The sequence below is a fragment of the Ornithorhynchus anatinus genome, chromosome 16 (assembly GCF_004115215.2).
Source record: "Ornithorhynchus anatinus isolate Pmale09 chromosome 16, mOrnAna1.pri.v4, whole genome shotgun sequence".
Lineage (NCBI taxonomy): Eukaryota > Metazoa > Chordata > Mammalia > Monotremata > Ornithorhynchidae > Ornithorhynchus > Ornithorhynchus anatinus.
Window position 1 is genome coordinate 2,865,615 of NC_041743.1, and position 21,238 is coordinate 2,886,852.

A 21,238-nucleotide genomic window follows, 5' to 3' on the forward strand; every position below is an offset into this window, starting at 1 on the left:
TGTTAAGCGCTTGGGAGAGGATGTTACAACAGAATTAGCACATACGTTCCCTGCCCATAACAAGCCTACGTCTAGAGAGTCGCAATTTACTCCCTGTTGCGCAGATGAGGTAACTGAGCCCCAGAGAATCAAGCGATGGTATTTTTAATCAATCGTATTTATTGAGCGCCTACTATGTGCAGGACGCTCTACTAAGAGAGGTGCTTCCAACTTCACGATCGGACCACCCATTCCGGCGAGTTACTCCTCTTTCCGCCCGATCCCACAAACCCCCTCCTCATCCCCTCACCCCGGCCCGGACCCCCACGGCCCGGCCTTTTCCCGGCAACTCTATAGATTCTGCAGAGTTCCACCCAGATAAACCTGTTGTGAACGTCTTTAGGGCGCCTTTCAAGCTGCATTGACAATCAATCAATCAATCAATCAGAAGCAGCGCGGCCTAATGGCTAGAACACAGGCCTGGGAGTCTGAAGGACCCGGATTCTAATCACGGCTCTGCCACCCGGCTGAAGTGTGACCTTGGGCAAGAAACTTCACTGCTCTGGGCCCCAGTTACCTCATCTGTAAAATGGGGATAATAATGTTGGAATTTGTTAAGCGCTTACTATGTGCAGAGCACTGTTCTAAGCGCTGGGGGAGATACAGGGTAATCAGGTTGTCCCACGTGAGGCTCACAGTAATCCCCATTTTACAGATGAGGTAACTGAGGCACAGAGAAGTGAAGTGACTCGCCCTCAGTCACACAGCTGACAAGCGGCAGAGCCGGGAGTCGAACTCATGACCTCTGACTCCGAAGCCCGGGCTCTTTTCCACTGAGCCACGTTGGAGCCCCACATGTGATAACCTGGTTAGCTTGCATCTACCTCAGCGCTCAGAACAGTGCTTGGCACATAGAAGCGCCTAACAGATACCATTAAAAAAAAGTCACCACTTCTCTGTGCCTCAGTTGCCTTGCTATTGATGCCTCTCTACTTGTTTCGTTTCGTTGTCTGCCTCCCCCCTTCTAGACTGTGAGCCCTTGTTGGGTAGGGATCGTCTCCGCTGCCGGATTGTACTTTCCAAGCGCTTAGTACAGTGCTCCGCACACGGTAAGCGCTCCATGAATACGATTGAATGAATGAATAAAATGGGGACTAAATCTGTGAACCCCATGCGGGACAGGGACTGTGTCCAACCCGATTTGCTTGAATCCACCCCAGCGCTTAGCACAGTGCCTGGCCCATAGAAAGCGCTTAACAAATACCACGATTATTATCATTATCTTTTCGAGCCCAGCTCTTAAACTGAAAGCGTGGTGGGGGAAGAGGGGGAGGGAGCGAGAAGGAACTTTGGGAGGCTATCGTAAGCGGGAATAATGCATTACGTTCTCCGCTGACAGTTAAAGAGCGCAGACCGAACGCAACGCATCCTCCTAAATGGCCAATGCCAACACCGGGGGGTTTGCCGGGAAGAACCATTAATCGAGGCTGTTCCCGCCTTCCTTAATGACGGGCGGGCTGAGGGTCAGCTTCCAAAGACCCTCCCCGCACCACATACGCACGCTTTTAAAATTTAACGCCGTTGAGAACGGCAGGCGGAGAACGGTCGGCCCCGGTTGGGGCCCAGAGGCTTCGGGGTAACCGGGCCGCGGGCCAGAGTCCGACAGAGTTGGAAGACCCCAACCCTGCCCTCGAGAAGCTTTCGGTCACCCGTGCGCTGGGCTGAGCACCTGGGGGAGTACGGTAGGGTTAGAAGACGTGATCTCTGCCCTCGATCGGCCGTATTTATTGAGCGCTTACGGTGTGTAGAGCACCGTACTGAGCGCTTGGGAGAGGACCAGCCGACAGAATTAGCAGACGCGCCCCTTGCCCGCGACGAGCCGACAGAGACGAGATGATCGTCTACTGAGTTCTTGGAAGGGTCCAGTGGAGTGAAGAGACACAGTCCCCGACCCTGAGGAGTCAACAGTCTCCTACGTGCACAGCACTGTGCTGAGCGCTTGGAAGAGTCCAGCAGAGTGAATAGACACAGTCCCCGCCTCTGAGGAGTTTACTCGTCTAGTTCTTCTGGACCACCCCCTCGTCCCCGCCACAAGGCTGTGGACGTCCAGCTCGTCGTGGGCTGGGAATGCGGCCGTTATATTGTCCTCTCCCAAGAGCTTAGCACGGTGCTCGGCGCACGGTGGGCGCTCAGTAGATAAGACCGACTGACAAGGCAGCACCGGGGAAACAATGCGGAGGCAGAGGAAGAAAATCTCCCACCCAGAAGGGAGACGGGAGGGAGGCGATGGTCGGTGGGCCTTATCCCAGAATGCACCGCGTGGTCCCCTAAGAGTCCTCCCAGAAGCCTCTGGGGCCACGGTTGGCATTGCTGGGGAGAAGACGCGCATGGGGAAATTCCACAACAATGTTCGGGGGGTGGTTGTGGGGTGGAAAGGGGGAGGTGGGGGAGGGAGGGCGGAGCATGGGAAGGATGGGAAAGGGGGAGGCCGTCCCAGCGGGGGAGGAAAGGAGTGATGGTTGTGTTAAAAAGGATTTGTTCCACTGTCAAAGACAGAAAGGTCTCCCTAAGCGCGGCATTAGAGGAGGGAGGGAGGGGACAGCTGGGAATTAGAGAAGAGCCCGGGGGGGTAAAGGGACTGGGAGGGGAGGACGGAGATGGGGTGGAACCGCAGCCAAAAGGCACCGAGGATAGTCTCCGGCTTCGAGGGAGGATCTCGGCCGCGGCCCGTGGGCCCGGGGGTCCCCACGGACCCTCGGACCCTCTTCCGGGGTAACGCCACCCTCGCCCTCGAGGCTAACGACTGGGCCGGTCAGGGCCAGAGTGGGCCAGGCTTCCCCAAATCCCTTGGGCCCCTTCGCTTCCTCCCCTCCGGGTCACCTCCGGACAGTTTAGCACAACTTGGTTGCCACAAGGAGAGCGTGGAGGAGGGAGGCTCTGGTACCTTTTGGCTAATTTTTCCTCCCCAGAGCTTAGACTGGTCTCTGCATTGAGGGGCAGGGAGGGCCTCCAATAAAATATACTCCCGGGGTCCAAAATAGTGGGGGACTGGGGAAGGGATGTCAAGGAGCCAACCTTAATCTGGGTTAGGGTGCACGACAACAATGCGAAGAATGAAAATATGAATTCGGGGGTGGGGAGAGGAGCGGGAGAGTCTCGCGTCTCAACATTTTAAGGGGGCTTTAATGAGCTTAAGAGGGTAATCTGGAGCTCAGTGGGTTTTTATTTTATTTTTTTGAGGAAGGGGAAAAATCCTTTTAAAGCCTACTGAGGTGGAGAAAGGAAGAAGCCAAGCAAAACAGGGGTGTCGGGGAGGCCCCTGTGGGGGCTGAGATGGAAAAGGGAGCCGCCCCCCCCCCCCATTCTTGGGGAGGCAGAACCAGGAGAGATGAGAGTTGGGTGCAGGGGGCTGGGTTTCTTGGCTGGGGTTGGGGGGAAGGGGGGCATAATTCATCCCCTTTCAGGGTGTCCAGCCGAGCTGTCCAGTTCGGATCCAGCTCCGGATGGCTTTCTGTCCGCTGTCGTGAATGGCATTTGTCCATGTACATTCTAAATTACTTATTTTATGCTACTCATTAAGCTCTTACTATGTGCCAGGCGCTGTACTAAGCGCTGGGGTGGATACAAGCTAATCAGGTCGGACACAGTCCCACGTGGGGCTCACGCTCTTAATCCCCACTTTACGAGGGAGGCAACTAAGGCCCAGAGAAGTGAAGTGACTTGCCCAAAGTGACACAGCAGACAAGTGGAGCTGGGATTCGAGTCCAGGTCCTTCTAATAATAATAACTGTGGTATCTGTTAAGCCCTTACTCTGTGCCGGGCACTGTACTAAGCGCCGGCGTGGATACAAGCAAATCAGGTTGGACACAATCCCCGTCCCGCATTGGGCTCACCGTCTCAATCCCCATTTTACAGATGAGATAACTGAGGCCCAGAGAAGTGAAGTGAATTGCCCAAGGTCACACAGCTGACAAGTGGCAGAGCGGGGAGAAGAACCCACGACCTTCTGATTCCGAGGCCCGGGCTCTACCCACCAGGAAACGCTGCCTCGCGGTCCACTGTGTGCAGGGCACTGTTGTGAGGTGACACTATCCCTGGCCTTCAGGAATCTTCCGTCTCCACAGGGAAAACAGGATGGGGCAGTGAAATATGGGATAATCCAGCCTTTCTGGCAGTCCTAGATAAGGAATGACGCTTCTGTGGACTGAGGAGAGACAATCCGTGCTATTCGGAATTCCTTTCATCACAGAGTCCACGAGTGCCCCGCCGATGGCTACTTTCCCTCTAGACTGTAAGCTCGTTGTGGGCAGAGAACATATCGACCAGCTCTGTTCTTCTGGACTCTCCCGAGCACTTAGTACAGGGCTCTGCACACAGTAAGCGCTCAATAAATACCACTGATTGATTCCTCTTTGTTGAGGAAGCCTGCCTCTTTCCTTGATACAGTCAGTACATTCATTTATTCATTCAATCGTATTTATCGAGTGCTTACTATGTGCAGAGCACTGTACGAAGCGCTTAGAATGTACAATTTGGCAACAGATAAATCAATCAAGGGTATTTATTGAGTGCTCAGTGAGAAAAGCACTCTGTCAAGCACTTGAGAGAAGACAACAGAAGCATAACTTACATTCTCCCGCCCTCAAGAACCTTGCGGTTTACTGTCGGTCCAGAAGAAGAAATGTGACCCAGTGGATAGAGCCCAGGGCTGGGAGTCAGAAGGACCTGGGTTCTAATCCTGGGTCTGCCAATGTGTTCGCTCTGTAACCTTGGGCGCATCAAGTCACTGCTCTCTACCTCAGTTTCCTCGACTGTAAAATGGGGATTCAATCCTGTATCCTCCTACTTAGCCGGAAGTCCCAAGTAGAACAGGGACTGTGTCCCAACCTGAATAACGTGCATCTACCCCAGCGCTTAGAACAGTGCTTGCCACATAGGGAGCGCTTAACAAATATAATAATAATAATAATAACTAGACAAGCTACCTCCACGGTGGTTATTCATCTGACTCTATGCCAGCTAGTTCATTTTGCAGCAGGATGTCTGTAATTATTATATTAATATTGGCGTCATTTGTTAGAAGCTCTCTCTGTCCCGACTTGGATTTATTCAGTCATACTTATTGAGCGCTTACTATGTGCAGAGCACTGTATTAAGCTCTTGGGAGCCTACAATATAACCGTAAGCAGACGCGTTCCCTGCCCACAGCGAGTTTACCATCTGTGACCTTTGGGCGTTTGATAGTCACCCCATGCTGTTAAAATTAAAACTGTGAGCCCCACGTGGGACAACCTGATAACCTCGTCTCTAGCCCAGGGCATAGAACAGTGTTTGGCACATAGTTAGCGCTTAACAAATACCATCATCATTATTATTATTAGAAATATCATTGATGATGATGCTACTTGAAGTAGAAGACATGAGGTGCCTCTGAAACCCTAAAAAGAAATGGGGGGCGGGGAGGAGGGATAGGAGGGACACAGTGAGCGGGTGATGCTAGTGACAGTGCCGATGACAGTGACCACCCCAAATTCGCCCCCCCACAGGCCTCTCAACTTGGAATTAATGTCCTCCCCGGCCCCTAACCCTGGACACTTCGCTCCCCCTCTTCCACCTCCTGACATGCCATTTCTGTGGGGCTTCTACCAGCGTCCACAATCCCGGGGACAAGCAAACTCAAATACGAACAAGCTCCCCTTCCCCCAGCCCCCCGACATCTCCCCGCAGCAAGGCAGGAAGCCAGAACATGGTGGTTGGTATGCAGTTGGCTCTCTCTGTAGACGGGAGTTTAAGCAGATTTTTTAACACAAGGAGACCCTTCGCATCCTTCCCCGCCAGGGTGGCCGGAGCCAGATGCCGACGGCAAGAAGGGAAAACGAATGGGAGGTTTGCCGTCCTCCAAAAATAGGATCGCCCGGGCCCGGCCTCGGACGTTGGAAGAGGCCGGAGATTTCATGTGACTTGGGTTTCGGGGGCCGGACGGAGCTGGGGGGGAGATCAGGTTTCCATGTTGTATTTTGAGTGGTCACGACATTATTTTTCCTAATTAGAGAGAAGGGGGGAGAGGGAGAGGCTCATTACATTCCAGCTCCTCTTCGCCCAGTATCCAGGTGACCAGCTCGCAAAAATGATGGTGAGCTCAGAGGGCTCCATCTTAGAGAGCCGATGCCAATCCAGAAACTGAGGGTCGCTCGCTTGGCATGGGGAAGGCCGGGGGACTCTGAGGGGACTGGGTCCCCCTTCTTAGGGAATCTCAACCGGGGGCCAAAAGTCCAGCAGGGCTAAGGGACTTAATCCCCGTCTTCGTTCCCATTTTATTTTTCTCTCAGTGGTGTGAAAGCAAACATGTAGCTAAGATTACAATGTTGACGCCTCCTTTTATCCAAAATAGCACTAATCCTCCTGCTAATTAACACTGGCCGTAGGAATTTTATTAACTCCGCCTCGGTTAAGAATAAAGAAGTGGGGGTGGGGGGCGGGAAGGAGGTGAGATTCGGACCAGAAAAAATAAAAATGTTGGGTCAACACGTGAAAGGTAGTCAGGGAGGGCCAGCTGGATTTCACGGGTTTTGTTTTTAAATATTTCCAAAGAGACGAAGCTGCAGGGTACCCGCGTGTTCCAAACAGTCCTGCTGTACCGTAATTAATTCTACCTGTAATAAATTGGACAAGCCACTCACCCCTTCAGTGCGCTGAGCGATCCTAAGAAATTATCCGATTATTGATCACGCCTGTCAGTTATTACCTCGTGATGATAATTATTAGTATTTCACAGAAGAGAAGAAACCGAAATTTAAGAACCAGAATGAAGGGTCTAGGTATCGAGCAAGGACCCGGCTACATTTTAGAGCAGTCGGGTGAATTCAGATCTGGGGTTTTCTGAATTTATTCTCAGCTGTCCCTTTGCCGTGTTTAATAATCAATTCTAAGGCTCGTTGGTTGACTCCTTGAGAAAAAAAAAAGCACATCAATCCTCCCGGTGTCAATTCCTTGATATTAAATCGACCTATGAGTAAAGTGATTCTGCCTCAAAACAACTCGTGTTTTAGACACCTTAATTCTCTATCTGAGCCCCCCCTCCTTTGCCCCGCAACAACACCCAACTATAATGACCTCAGCTCCGTTCCCTGTTTCTTCTTCATGGTTGAAAACGCATTGAGCGGCCTATTACTTTAAGGGGAGAGAGAGAGTGAGAGAGAGAGAGATCAGATTTATTCCGGCTGCAAAAATTCACAGGAAAACAAAAGTCAGCCGGTCGAACGGTGAAGCGAGGAGGTGGCAAAAGTACACAAAGAATCAAGCAGAAAATATCCACAGAGGAATTCCGAGACCGACAGATGCAGTTTCCTGGACCTATTTAAAACTAGATCGGAAAAACCTCTTAAAAATCATTTGAAAAAAAATAAGGTGGAGGGTGCCGGAAAGAAAGGAGATTTGAGTCGGCACGATTTAAACTCCGGAATTGAGTTTGACATTCATTCACCTCTTTTTTAAACTTCTCCTTCCTCCAGTTCTTCCAAAGCCATCCTCTGAGGCCTCTAGTTTCTGCACACAAACTCTTGGGTGGAAGAGAGTGTCGTGCCGGGAGACTCCCCCCGGCCCCGGGTGAGAAACTAGAAAAGTTGTCCCCAGAAACAATTCCAGTCACCCTGTAAAAATGGAGGGATATAGCTTTGACTGTGTAAACAGTCTCTCCCTCCCCCTCACCCACGGCCGGTCTTATTAAATCCCCAGACCACGGTCCATTTCACCCAACGCTAAATTTATTACCCGGCTCTGTTTGATTTTTCTATTCCTTAAATTTTATTTTTCCGGGACCCGGTGCCCAAAAGAGATAACATGCGATCGAACAAACAGACGCTGCTGTTGCCGCATCTGGGTCCTTCCTTGAGCAACCACTGTCGGAGTCGGCGTGGCCGGGGAATGTAACTCAGAGGGAAAGAATTCAAGGCTGACCAGCGTGCGGAGTTCAGTCCAACTAACTGGACATGTTCGCCGCAGACTTGGAAGAAAGCACACCGCTCTCTGGGGTGTTCCCTTGCCCCCCAGTTATTCACTCTCTTTCTCAGATATAGTTCTGTCCCTAAAGGGGGAGAAGAGGGGGCTTCCCTCTCTGAGGGAAGAGTTCTCGAACTCTACAGACACGGTGCCGCAAGAGGAGAGATGATGTTATAAGAACGGTCGCCGAGACGGCAATCTTATCCCGTCGCGCTCCGAGGTCGTCGAAAACGATCGAACACAGAACGATAAACTTCATTAGCCGAGGGAAAGGACCGGGCCTTCTCTCCCCCCTCCGCCCTCCCCAAGCCCCTGAAAGAAGCGGTATAAACTTGATTGAAATTTGGGATCCGGTCCAGAAGACTTAATTATCCATTGTATCGCCCGCCGCATTCCCTCTTTTCAGCAAAAGCTTCTGGTCTCGGATTCAATTCCGACGACGGGATTTGATTCAGACCAACCCCATCGCCGACGGGGGCCCGTTCCAAAAACGGAACGGTTCCAGAAATCGACATTCCCTCCGTCGGGAGCGTATTTTGGCAGCCTGCTAATTTTCAGGAAACTCGGGAAGGAAATGGAAGCCTCGTTTGGAACTTCCCATCGCCGTGATTGATGTGGACGACGACTTTCAATCTTGGAAAGGACAACCCTCAGATTTTAGCAATTCCCATAGGCTTTTATGCTGACCCGCCCCACCTCAATGGTGCAAGTTCAGAGTTAACAAAATACTCGAGGTCCACTCAACCGGTCTCGGGTAAGAAGGAGAACAGTTATTTCCAGGGTCCGCAGAGTGACGTAGACAAATTCGAAAAAGACTTATATATCCAGGCCGCCTTCTCTGGATGAGGTCTTGAACTACAAGTCAGGCAAGCGGGTACCATTTCCAAAGCACACTTCCCATATGGTGTATACACACACGTACATACACATACACAAAAACACACCACAACACGCTCGGAAAATATGACTTATTTCCCTTATCCATTTCACACTTTCTCCATTACCACCCAGCGCATCTTGATCCCCAAGTCGATATAGCGAGGGGATAGTATTGTGTCTTTAGAGCCACAAACTACTATTTTCCACATTGCTAACGACTGAAATTGAAATCCCCCCTCCCCCCCGCCATTGTACATTCTGTTAGAACCCGGAGGGTTAGATGAGCCAAACATCTTTGAACACCTTTGCTTCTTCCCCCAAACCCTCTGGAACAACTCAAGGGGACCCCCGGACATAGTCAAAATGAAGCCACGTCGAAAAATGCCGACCCATACTAAATAATAATAATGATGGCATTTTAAGTGCTTACGATGCACTGGGGTAAACACAAGGTAATCAGGCTGCCACGTGGGGCTCACAGTCTCAATCCCCATTATGCAGATGAGGTAACAGGCACAGAGAAGTTAAGTGACTTGCCCAAGGTCACACAGCAGAGAAGTGACAGAGGGGGGATTAGAACCCACGACCTCTGACTCCCAAGCCCAGGCTCTTGCCACTAGGCCATACTACCGTGGCCTAGTGGATAGAGCACAGGCCTGGGAGTCAGAAGAACCTGGGTTCTAATTCCAGCTCTGCCATTCGTCTTCTGTGTCACCTTGGGCGAGTCTCCTCAGTGACCTCGTCGGTAAAATGGGGGTTAAGACTGTCCAACCTGATTACCCCAGCACTTAGTACAGTGCCTAGCATATAGTAAGTGCTTAGCAAATACTGTAAAAGAGAGAGAAAAAGAGAGAGAGAAGTGACGACTGCCCACTTGCTTTGTTTTGTTTTGTTGTCTGTCTCCCCCCTTCCTAGACTGTGAGCTCGTTGGGTGGGGATCGTCTCTATTATTGCCGAATTGCACTTTCCAAGCGCTTAGTACAGTGCTCTGTACGAAGTAAGCGCTCGATAAATGACTGAATGAATTGAACGAATGAATCAATGAATGAAGTGGCTTGGGAGGCAAGACTCCATTCGACAAGGAACCCAAACCAGAGACTCTCTGGAAGACTGGAAAAGAACGGACATTTTTATTCATGGTTTCACTCTTGCTCATTTTTTTTCTCTTCCCGACACCCTCTGAGTTTCTTCAAGAAAAGCAGACCGGACCAATTGGACTGGTAATTTGACTATTTAGAGCCAGAACAAGAGTTCGCCACTCAATCAAGAGTATTTAAGGCGCTCCCAATTCCTAATATTTTTTTCAAAGTCTTCTGCAATTGTAGAATTTATGAGGACAGGATTTGGGAGAGGAGGGGGAAGCGGGGGTGAAAGAGGGGGATGAAAAAACAGACAACACACCCCCTTCAGACATCACGAGCAATATATGCGACTTCAAGGCTTGTGCGAATGTCCCCTCGCTCCGGTTGTTAAATGACAGCGTTTTTAATAAGAGGGAGTTGCTGAACGGGAAAAAAAAAAACCAACAGGCAAATATCTCTTTCTTTCTCTCAGGGCGTCTGTCAGAGTCTTTCTCTGGATTGAGATTCCCTCCGGCATAGCGGGGTTGCATGGTTTTAATCATAAGGCCAGAGTGATTTTTCCTAACATACTAATCCTCCTTCCATTCCGCTTTAGGGTCTAGTTTCCCCATGCGCCCATTTCTAGGAGTCCAACCGCATCCACCAGCGAAGGGTTGAATGGGGAAATATTTTCTGGCCAAGCCTATTCCCCCAACCAGCGGAAGCGAATGTCTTCATTAAAAAAGAGATCTCCACCAGAGGAAACAGCTTCTCCTTCCCATCCTATACTGACCTCCCTCCAGTTCCCCCCCAAAAAATAACTCTCCCCCCATCTCTCTCTCACTACTTTCCTCATACCTGATATTTGGGGAAAAAAACGACCGCCCTGCTTTGATGGCTGTCTCCCCCTACTCCCACACCCCAACTTCCAGACCTTCTTGGAAGGACAATAAAACGGGATGGACCTGATGAATAAAATCCCCAGGCTCACACCTCTCCCCCTCTCCTGGATGGGGGGGAGAGAGAGGGAGGGAGAAGGAAGAGGGGAGGAACAAAGAGAGAAGGAGAGAACAGAAGAGGAGAGAGGAAAGGGGGGAGAGAAGGAGAGATAAGAGGAGAGAGGAGAGGAGGGGGAAGAGAGAGAGAAAAGAAGAGACAGAAGAGGAGAGAGGGAAAAGGAAGAGGAGAGAGAAGGAGAGAAAAGAGGAGAAGAGGAAGGGGGGAAGAGGAGAGAAAAGAAGAGAGAAGAGAGGGGGAAGAGGGGAGAAAAGAAGAGGGGGAGGAGGGGAGAAGAGGAGGAGAGAAAAGAGAGAGGAGAAGGGGGAAGAGATGGAGAGAGAAGAGAGAGAAGGGGGAAGTAGAGAAGAGAAAAGGAGAGGAGAAGAGAGGGGGAAGAGAAGGAGAAGGGGGGAAGAGAAGGAGAGAAAGGAGGAGAGGGAGAAGAGAGGAGAGAGAAGAGGAGGGGGGAAGAGAAGGAGAGAAAAAAGAGGAGGGGGGAAGAGAAGGAGAGAAAAGAAGAGAGAGGAGAGGGGGAAGAGAAGGAGAGAAAAGAGAGGAGGGGGGAAGAGAAGGAGAGAAAAGGAGAGGAGAAGAGAGGGGGGAGAGAAGGAGAGGAGACGGGGAAGAGAAGGAGGGAAAAGAGGAGGGGGAAGAGGAAAGAAGAGAGGAGTAGAAGAGAGGGGGAAGACAAGAGGATGGGGGAAAAGAGAGGAGAGAGGAAAAGGGGAGGAGAAAAGTGGGAGAGAAGAAGAGGAGAAGGAATCAGAGGGGGGACGTTAAGGCCGGAGAAAAAGAAGGGGGCCAGAAAGCCCCTGGGCGGCACCCTCCCTCCCCCCCCCCGGTGACCATGACCCTCCCCCCCCCCCCCCCGCCCAAGGATGCGGGAGGAGGGGAGAGGGGCAGGACAGCCCTGAGGGGGCCTGAAGAGGGTCAGCAGCGTCGTATCCGACCCAAAAACCCCAGTGATAATAAGAATAATTCTGGTATTTGGTAAGCTCTTCCTGCGTGCCAGGCACTGAACGAAGCGCTGGGGTAGATACAAGCAAATCTAGTTGGGCCCAGTCCCTGTCCCGCATGGGGCTCACTCTCCTAATTCCCGTTTTACGACTCCCCCCCTCCCGCAAGTGTGCAAGGACCATTGAAGAGTGACGTCTGGGGGCCAAAAATATTTTATATTAACGCGGGTCCGAGGAGAGGGAGAAAGGGGGATGTGTGTGTTGTGGGGCGTGAGGGTGTTTTGTGTGTATACGTGTGTTTTGTGTGGGTGTTTTGTGTGTGTCCGCGATGAGTACGGCTCCTTCTACCTGTCTCGGGGTGTCAATCAATCGTCAATCGCATTTATTGAGCGCTCGTTGTGCTCAGGGCACTGAACTGAGCGCTTTGGGAGAGGACAGACACATTCCCCGCCCACAATGAGCCAACGGTCCAAAAGGGAGGCAGACACGAATAAAAATAAATAAAATGTCAGATCAGGACATAAGTGGTGTGGGGCTGGGGAGGGGGGAGGGATGAATAAACAGAAAGAGCCCGGGCTTGGGAGGCAGAGGTCCTGGGTTCTAATCCCGCCACCTGTCAGCTGGGGGACTTTCGACGAGCCACTACACTTCTCCGGGCCTCAGTTCCCTCCTCTGTAAAATGGGGATTAAGGCTGTGAGCCCCACGTGGGACAACCTCATTACCTGGTATCCCCGTCCCAACGCTTAGAACAGTGCTTGGCACACAGTACGCGGCCTAGTGGAAAGAGCCCGGTCTTGAGAGTCAGAGGTCGTGGGTTCTAATTCCGCCTCTGCTGTGTGACTTCGGGCAAGTCACTTCACTTCTCTGTGCCTCAGTTCCCTCGTCTGTCAAATGGGGATGCAGACTGTGAGCCCCACGTGGGACACCCTGATAACCTTGGATTTACCCCCAGGGCTTAGAACAGTGCTTGGCACATAGTAAGCGCTGAACAAGACTGTGAATCCGTTGTTGAGAAGGCAATATCTCTATCTGTTGCCGAATTGTGCATTCCAAGCGCTTAGTACAGTGCTCTGCACATAATAAGTGCTCAATAAATGCGAATGAATGAATGAATCAATGCCATCATTATTATTGTAGCAAGCGCTCAACAAATGCCATCGTCGTTATCATCATTAGCGGAAAGAGCCGGGCTTGGGAGTCAGAGGTCATGAGTTCTAATCCCCGCTCCGCCGCTTGCCAGCTGTGTGACTTTGGGCAAGTCACTTCACTTCTCTGTGCCTCAGTTCCCTCATCTGTCAAATGGGGCTTAACTTTGAGCCTCACGTGGGACAACCTGATGACCCTGTATCTCCCCCAGCGCTTAGAACGGTGCTCTGCACAGAGTGAGCGCTTAATAAATACCAACATTATTATCACCTTGCATCCCCTCCAGCGCTTAGAACAGTGCTTTGCACATAGTAAGCACTTAACAAATACCACCATTATTATTATTATTTTATTCATTTTTTCATACATTCATTCCTTCAATCGTATTTACTGAGGCCTCACTGCGTGCAGAGCACTTTACTAAGCGCTTGGGATGTACAATTTTTGGGGGGGTGCCTTGGATTTTTTAAATTTTTCCATTCGTTCATTCATTCAATCGTATTTACTGCGCGTTTATTGGGTGCAGAGCACCGTATTAAGCGTTTGGAATGTACAATTTGGGAGGGGTGCCTTGGATTCTATTTATTTGTTTATTCATTCAATCGTATTTACTGAGCGCTTACTGGGTGCAGAGCACTGTGCTAAACGTTTGGAATGCACATTTTTGGGGGGGGTGCCTTGGATTTTATTTATTTGTTCATTCATTCAATCGTATTTACTGAGGGTTTGCAGTGTGCAGAGCACTGTACTAAGCGTTTTGAATGTACGATTTGGGGAAGGGTGCCGTGGATTTTATTTATTCGTTCATTCGTTCATTCCTTCAAACGTATTTACTGTGCCCTTACTGGGTGCAGAGCACTGTGCTAAGCGTTTGGAATGCACAATTTTGGGAGGGGGGGTGCCTTGGATTTTATTTATTTGTTTATTCATTCGATCGTATTTACTGAGCGCTTACTGGGTGCAGAGCACTGTGCTAAGCGTTTGGAATGTACAATTTTGGGAGGGGTGCCTTGGATTTTATTTATTTGTTTATTCATTCGATCGTATTTACTGAGCGCTTACTGGGTGCAGAACACTGTGCTAAGCGTTTGGAATGCACAATTTTGGGAGGGGTGCCTTGGATTTTATTTATTTGTTTATTCATTCGATCGTATTTACTGAGCGCTTACTGGGTGCAGAGCACTGTACTAAGCGTTAGAAATGTACCATTTGGGGGGGGGGTGCCTTGGATTGTATTTATTTGTTCATTCAATCGTATTTACTGAGGGTTTACAGTGTGCAGAGCACTGTACTAAGCGTTTGGAATGTACAATTGGGCGGGGGGGGGGGGCTTGGATTTTATTTATTTTTTCATTCCTTCGAGCGCATTTACTGAGCGCTTCCTGGGTGCGGAGCACCGTGCTAAGCGGTTGGAGTGTACTTTGGGGAGGGGAGGGGGGAAGGGGAGGGCCTGCTTTGGGAGGGGGTGCGGCGCCGGCACTTACTTCTCGTAGTCGTATTTGCAGTAGAGTTTCTTGTCGCGACAGAAGCAGGTGGCCTCCAGGGGCTCTTTGCAGGCCGCGCAGTGGACGCATCTCTCGTGCCAGAAGGCGTCGTTGAGGCGCAGTAGGAAGCGGTCGGAAATGGCCCTCTGACAGCCTTCGCACACAGATCTGGGGTTCACCCCTCGCCCTGAAACCCAACGGCACCCCCCGCCCCCCCCCGACACACCATCAGCCTCGGAGGGGAGAGGGGGACACCCCCCCATCCCACCTCCCATCCCCTCCTCGGTCCGGCCTGGACAAATAATAGGAACGATAGTTGCTCTTATTATTCTAGACACGGCGTTATTATTAGCGCTACTAGTACTAATGGTAACGGTGGGATTTGTTAAAAGCGCTCAAACGGCGTGGCTCGGTGGAAAGACCCCGGGCTGGGGAGTCAGAAGTCGTGGGTTCCAATCCTCTGCCACTAGTCAGCTGCCTCACTTGGGTCAAGTCTCTTCTCTAGGCCTCAGTTCCCTCATCTGGAAGACGGGGATGAAGACCGTGAGCCCCACGGCGGACAACCTTAGCGCTTAGAACGGTGCTCGGCACACAGGAAGCGCTTAACGCATACCATCGTTATTAGCGTTATTAAATCATCATCATCCTGCTACTTGCTAAGCGCTCACTCCTCCCAATTCTGGTACTTGTTAAAAGCTTACTTATAAGAATAATAATAATAATAATAATGCGGTCCGTCTCCCCCCTTCTAGACTGTAAGCCCATGGTTGGACAGGGATTTTTTCTCTTTGTTCCCGAATTGTACTTGCCAAGCGCTTAGTACGGTGCTCTGCACACAGTAAGCGCTCCATAAATACGATTGAATGAATGAATAATGGTATTTGTTAAGCGCTTTCTACTGATAATAATAGTGGTATTTGTTAAGCCCCTACTACTAATAATAATGGTATTTGTTAAGCGCTTACTAATGATAATAATAATGGTATTTGTTAAGCGCTTACTACTACTACTGATTTTGGTATTTGTTAAGCACTTACTACTACTACTACTAATAAAAATATTTGTTAAGCGTTTACCTAATAATAATTATGCTACTTATTAAGCGGAATTACTACTACTAATAATAATAATGAATTTTGTTAAGTGCTTACTAATGATAATAATTCTGGTACTTGTTAAGCGCTTACTGCTAATAATATTAATATTTGTTAAGTTCTTACTAATGATAGTAATAATGGTATTTAAGTGCTTACTAATATTAATAATTCTGGTATTTGTTAAGCACTTACTACTACTGATAATAATAATAATAATAATAATGGTATTTGTTAAGCACTTACTACTACTACTAATAATAATTCTGGTACTTGTTAAGCGCTTACTATGTGCCAAGCACTGTCCTAAGCGCTGGGGTCGAGCCAAGGTAATCAGTTTGTCCCACGCGGGGCTCACAGTCTTAATCCCCATTTTACAGATGAGGGAACTGAGGCACAGAGAAGTGAAGCGGCTTGCCCAAGGTCACACAGCAGACAAGTGGCGGAGCCAGGATTAGAACCCACTTTCTCTGACACCCAAGCCCGGACTCTTTCCACTAAGCCACGCCACTCTGCGCCAACTACTGTTCTAAGCGCTGGGGCGGATGCTTATCAGCTGTGTGACTTTGGGCATGTCACTTCCCTCCCTTCCTCTGTGCTTCAGTTCCCTCATCTGTAAAATGGGGATGGAGACCGTGAGCCCCACGTGGGACAATGGACTGTATCCAACCCGACCTGCCTGGATCCACCCCGGCGCTTAGAACGGTGCCTGGCACATAATAAGCGCTTAATAAATAATCAAGCCACTTCACTTCTCTGTGCCTCAGTTCCCTCATCTGTCAAATGGGGATGAAGACAGTGAGCCCCACGAGGGACAACCTGATGACCTCGTAACTCCCCCAGCGCTTAGAACAGTGCTTGGCCCGTAGCAAGCGCTTAACAAACGCCAACATTATCATCATCATCATCATTATTATTATTATTATTCACTTCTCTGGGCTTCAGTTCCCTCATCCGGAAAATGGGGATGAAGACAGCGAGCCCCACGTGGGACAACCTGTTGACCTCGTCTCTCCCGCAGCGCTTAGAACAGGGCTTGGCCCATAGTAAGGGCTTAATAATAATGACGATGGCATTTGTTAAGCGCTTACTATGGGCCAAGCTCCGTTCTAAGTGCTTGCTATCATTATTATTATTATTAAATTCCATCGTTATTATTATCATTAGTCCTCCGAGGGCGCGCGCCCGAACCAAGCTTTGATTTAAAAAACCGTCAGAAAACGGGCAAGGGGAATTGTTGAGACGGCCGGCTGGGGAAAGACGGCATCCTGGACCCTCCGCCCAAAGAGCTCACCTCCTCCGGGAGCCCTTCCCAGATTGAGCCCCCCTTTTCCTCTGCTCCTCCTCCCCTCCCCATCGCCCCGACTCCCTCCCTCTGCTCTTCCCCCTTCCCCTCCCCACAGCACTTGTGTTTATCTGTACGTATTATTTATTATTCTATTTATTTTATTAATGATGTGTCCGTATCTGTAATTCTATTTATCTATTTTTGATGCTATCGATGCCTGTCTATTTGTTTTGTTTTGCTGTCCGTCTCCCCCGTTTAGACCGCGAGCCCCTTGTTGGGCAGGGATTGTCTCTCTCTGGTGCCCAATTGTCCATTCCAAGCGCTTAGTACAGTGCTCTGCACACAGTAAGCGCTCCATAAATACGACTGCATGAATGAATGGCAGAGCCTGGCCCTTAGTAAGCGCTCAACAAATACCATAATTCTGAAAACGCGTTTTGAATGCCTTTTTCCTCGGGCTCCGAGAACGTGGGAGCCTCGGCTCTTCGTCTGATCGTATTTAATAATAATAATGAAGGTATTTGTTAAGCGCTCACTACGTGCCGAGCACTGTTCTAAGCGCCGGGGGGAGATACAGGGTCATCAGGTTGTCCCACGTGGGGCTCACAGTTTTCATCCCCATTTTACAGATGAGGGAACTGAGGCACAGAGAAGTGAAGTGACTTGTCCAAAGTCAAACAGCTGGCAAGCGACCGAGCCGGGATTAGAACCCACGACCTCTGACTCCCAAGCCCGGGCTCTTTCCACTAAGCCATTTATTGAGCGCTTACTAGGCCGAGCACTGTGCTAAACGCTTGGAAGAGTCCGCTACAACATAACGGACGCATTCCGTGACCCCACCGAGCTTGTCTCTAGACCGTCACCTCCTTGTGGGCAGGGAATGGGCCTGATGGTCTATCGTCCTCTCCCAAACGCTCAGCACAGTGGTTTCGCTCACAAGAAGCGCTCAATAAACATGATTATTATGATGCGAGCCCGTCGTTGGGCAGGGATGGTCTCCGTTGCCGAATTGGACACGCCAAGCGCTTAGTCCAGTGCTCTGCACACAGTAAGAGCTCAGTAAGTATTGGGTGAATTATCATTAGTACTAATAATACTAATAATAGGAAGGAAGCGCAGGGTCCGACCACCTCGGAGCGCGGCGGAGGAGACGGGTCGGGGGGCGATGGGACGGAGCGGGAGGGGATACAACGGGAAGGGCCGGGACCGACGAGGGATGGAAGGGCTCCCAACGAAATCGCATGGGACGGCAAGGAATGGCACGAAAAGGAACGGGAGACGGGACGGACACAGACGGGAAGGAACGGGACGATGGGGTGGCTAAAATCGGCAAGGACGGGACGACGGGGTGGCTGAAAACGGGAAGGACCGGGCGACGGGACGGCTAAAAAACGGGAAGGATCGGGCCACGGGATGGCTACAAACGGGAAGGCCGCGGGATGGCTAGATAACGGCAGGGACGGTACGACGGGATGGCTAAAAACGAGAAGGACCGGACGATGGGGTGGCTAGAAACGAGAAGGACGGGGCGACGGGATGACTTAAAACGGAAAGGACGAGACGACGGGATGGCTAGAAAGGGAAAGGACGGGACGATGGAGTGCCTAAAAACGGGAAGGACCGGGCGACGGGACGGCTAAAAAAACGGGAAGGATCGGGCGACGGGACGGCTAAAAAACGGAAAGGTCCGGGCGACGGGACGGCTGAAACCGGGAAGGACCGGGCGATGGGGGGGCTAAAAAAAGGGAAGGACCGGACGACGGGACGGTTAGAAAGGACGACGACGGAGGGACGGCGGAAAACGGGGAGGACCGGGGGTTGAACGGGGCGAAATCTGGCAGGAATGCGGAGGGACGGAGCGGGAGGGGCTGGAAAGGGGTCCGGGGAAGCGGGATGCTGGAAGGCGGAGAAGAGGCCCGGCCCGACCTCCGTCCCCCCCTCCCCGCCCCTTCCCCAATTTCCTTGTCTTTCCTCTGCCCCCCGCCCCCCGATCCCCAGGAAGATGTTCCTGGGGAAGGCGGCCGGGACCCGCTTTCTGGGGCCAGGACACAGACACACACACACACACACACACGCACACACACGCACAGACAGACGTGAAGGATGCCCGGCCTGGGGGCCGGAAAACAGTTGTCCGGCCTGGGGGAAGCTCCGAAAGAGGAGATTTCTTCCCCCGCACCCCCAAAAGACGACCACCGCCCGTTCTCCTCGTTCATCTGTCGGGGCTAATAATAATAATAATAACAGTAATAATGATGATGGTATCTGTTAAGCGCTTCCTATGTGCCAAGCACTCTTCTAAGCGCTGCGATGGACACAGGGTCATCAGGTTGTCCCGCTCGGGGCTCCCACTCTTCATCCCCCTTTTCCAGACGAGGCGACTGCGGCCCAGAGAAGTGAAGTGACTTGCCCAGGGTCACCCAGCTGACGAGTGGCGTGAGTCGGGATTAGAACCCACTCCCACCGTGGGCTTTAGGCCCCACCGGGGGTCCCACTGTCCCGCGGGCTCGAAACGAAAGGGTCCCCCCCCCACTTCCCGGGCGACCCCCCACCCCACGGGGGGCACAAGGGGGAGAAGGGGCCGAATGGGGGTGGGAATTCGGAGCCCGGCCCAGAGTAGCCTCCAACTTCGATCCTCCCCAGAGCCCCGGACGGGCCAAGGTGGCTAGAGGGGGAGACCCCCCCCCCCAAACCCCCAAATACACACACAGGCACACACACTCACACACACCCTGGCACCCCTTCCCCTCCCTTCCAACGGGATCATCCTCAGCCGGGCCCGCGCCGGGGGAAAGGGATCATTTAATGCTCCTCCGTCACTCGGTGATTAAAAATCCCGGCGTTGGGAATTCTCACTCCTTGGAGTTGAAGGCCTCTCAGCCTGTCCGCAACGACACAAACACACACACACACGCCTATGCACACGCCCACAGCCACCCACAGACACACAGACACAAACACGCCCGCCAACCCCCACCCACATACACACACTTATACACACCCACAAACACCCACACGAGCACCCGTTGACGTACGCACACCCACAGACAAACACAAACACACCCACAGACAGCCCCCCCCCCCCGCATACGCACACCCAAAGACACCCCCCTCATATGCACACCCACGGACACCCACCCGCATATGCACACCCACAGACACACATACCCCACTCACCCCCATAGACACCCACCCACAGATATACACACACGGATGTACACATACTCATCCACGTATATATACACACACTCTCGCACATATATGGACCCCCACAAAACACCCACCCACATAGGCACCCCCACCAACACCCACCCACATACGCCCACCCACCAACACACACACACAAACACACACACACACACACACACACACACTCCCACTCCGGCGCAGCGTTCGGGATTTGGAATTGGAGTCTTCTTTAGCTCTGATCCCTTTGGACGTCGGGGACCATCCCCGGCCAAGGGGGCTGGGGCTGGGGGTTTGAGGGGGGTGTCCAGGAGGAGGAGGGGTAGATCCAGGGGTCCCCCCGCCCCTGAAGCCTCGACTTACCCAGCAGCGAGGAGAAAGAGGCCGAGGAGTCGATGACGCTCTGCAAATTCTCTTCCATCTTCAGCGCGTCCAGCATGGTGGGCTGGGGGTGGGGGGCTGCGGGGGGCGGGGGGCACCAGGACGGACCCGTCCGGGGAGGAGGAAGAAAGCGACTCGCAGCTTCTTATCCAGCCCGGACACCCCTCCCCGACAGCCCCCGCCCCCCTCTTTCCATCCTCCTCCTCCTCCTCCTCCTCCTTCCCCACCCCCTAGGAGAGGGAAAGGAAACGTCCAGCCTTCTCACCCCTAGCCTAAGTCTCCCCCAAATCGGGGGGTGGCCCTAGTCCCTCCCTCCCCCCAGGCCTCTTCTCTCCTCTTCTACCTAGGGGTGGGGAGCCGGGGACCCCCGGGTTCCGGGGGGGAAGGGAGGAATTGGAGGAATTGGAGGCTGAGATTGTGGAAGGGGATACAGAGGGTAGGCCTTTGGGGGACATTGGGGGGAGGGGGAGTTGGGGTGGAGGGAGAGGGGTGTGGGGGGAGGGGGATATGAGGAAAGGCAAGGGTACAGGGGGCTAATTATTATTATTATTAATGTGGTATTTAGTAATAATAACAATAATTATACTTATGGCATTCGTTAAGCACTTACTATGTGCCAGGCAGTGTTCTAAGCGCTGGGGTAGATACAGAGTAGTCAGGTTGTCCCACTTGGGGCTCACACAGTCCCCCTTTTACAGATGAGGTCACCGAGGCCCAGAGAAGTGAAGTGACTTGCCCCAGGTGGCACGACAGACAAGTGGCGGAGCCGGGATTAGAACCCATGA

General features: G+C 51.7%; 1 protein-coding gene across 1 annotated transcript in view; it reads right to left on the bottom strand.

The window, feature by feature from the left end:
- Window positions 1-20,511, bottom strand: part of LMX1A (LIM homeobox transcription factor 1 alpha) — a 68,356-nt gene extending 47,845 nt beyond the window's left edge. Inside the window, exons 1-2 of the mRNA XM_029080434.1 lie at window positions 20,436-20,511; window positions 14,505-14,691 (exon numbers count right to left, since the gene is read on the bottom strand). Of these exons, the coding sequence (XP_028936267.1) occupies window positions 14,505-14,691; window positions 20,436-20,511 (263 nt within the window). The remainder of the gene's footprint in view (window positions 1-14,504; window positions 14,692-20,435) is intronic.
- Between the last annotated feature and the right edge of the window lie 727 nt (window positions 20,512-21,238).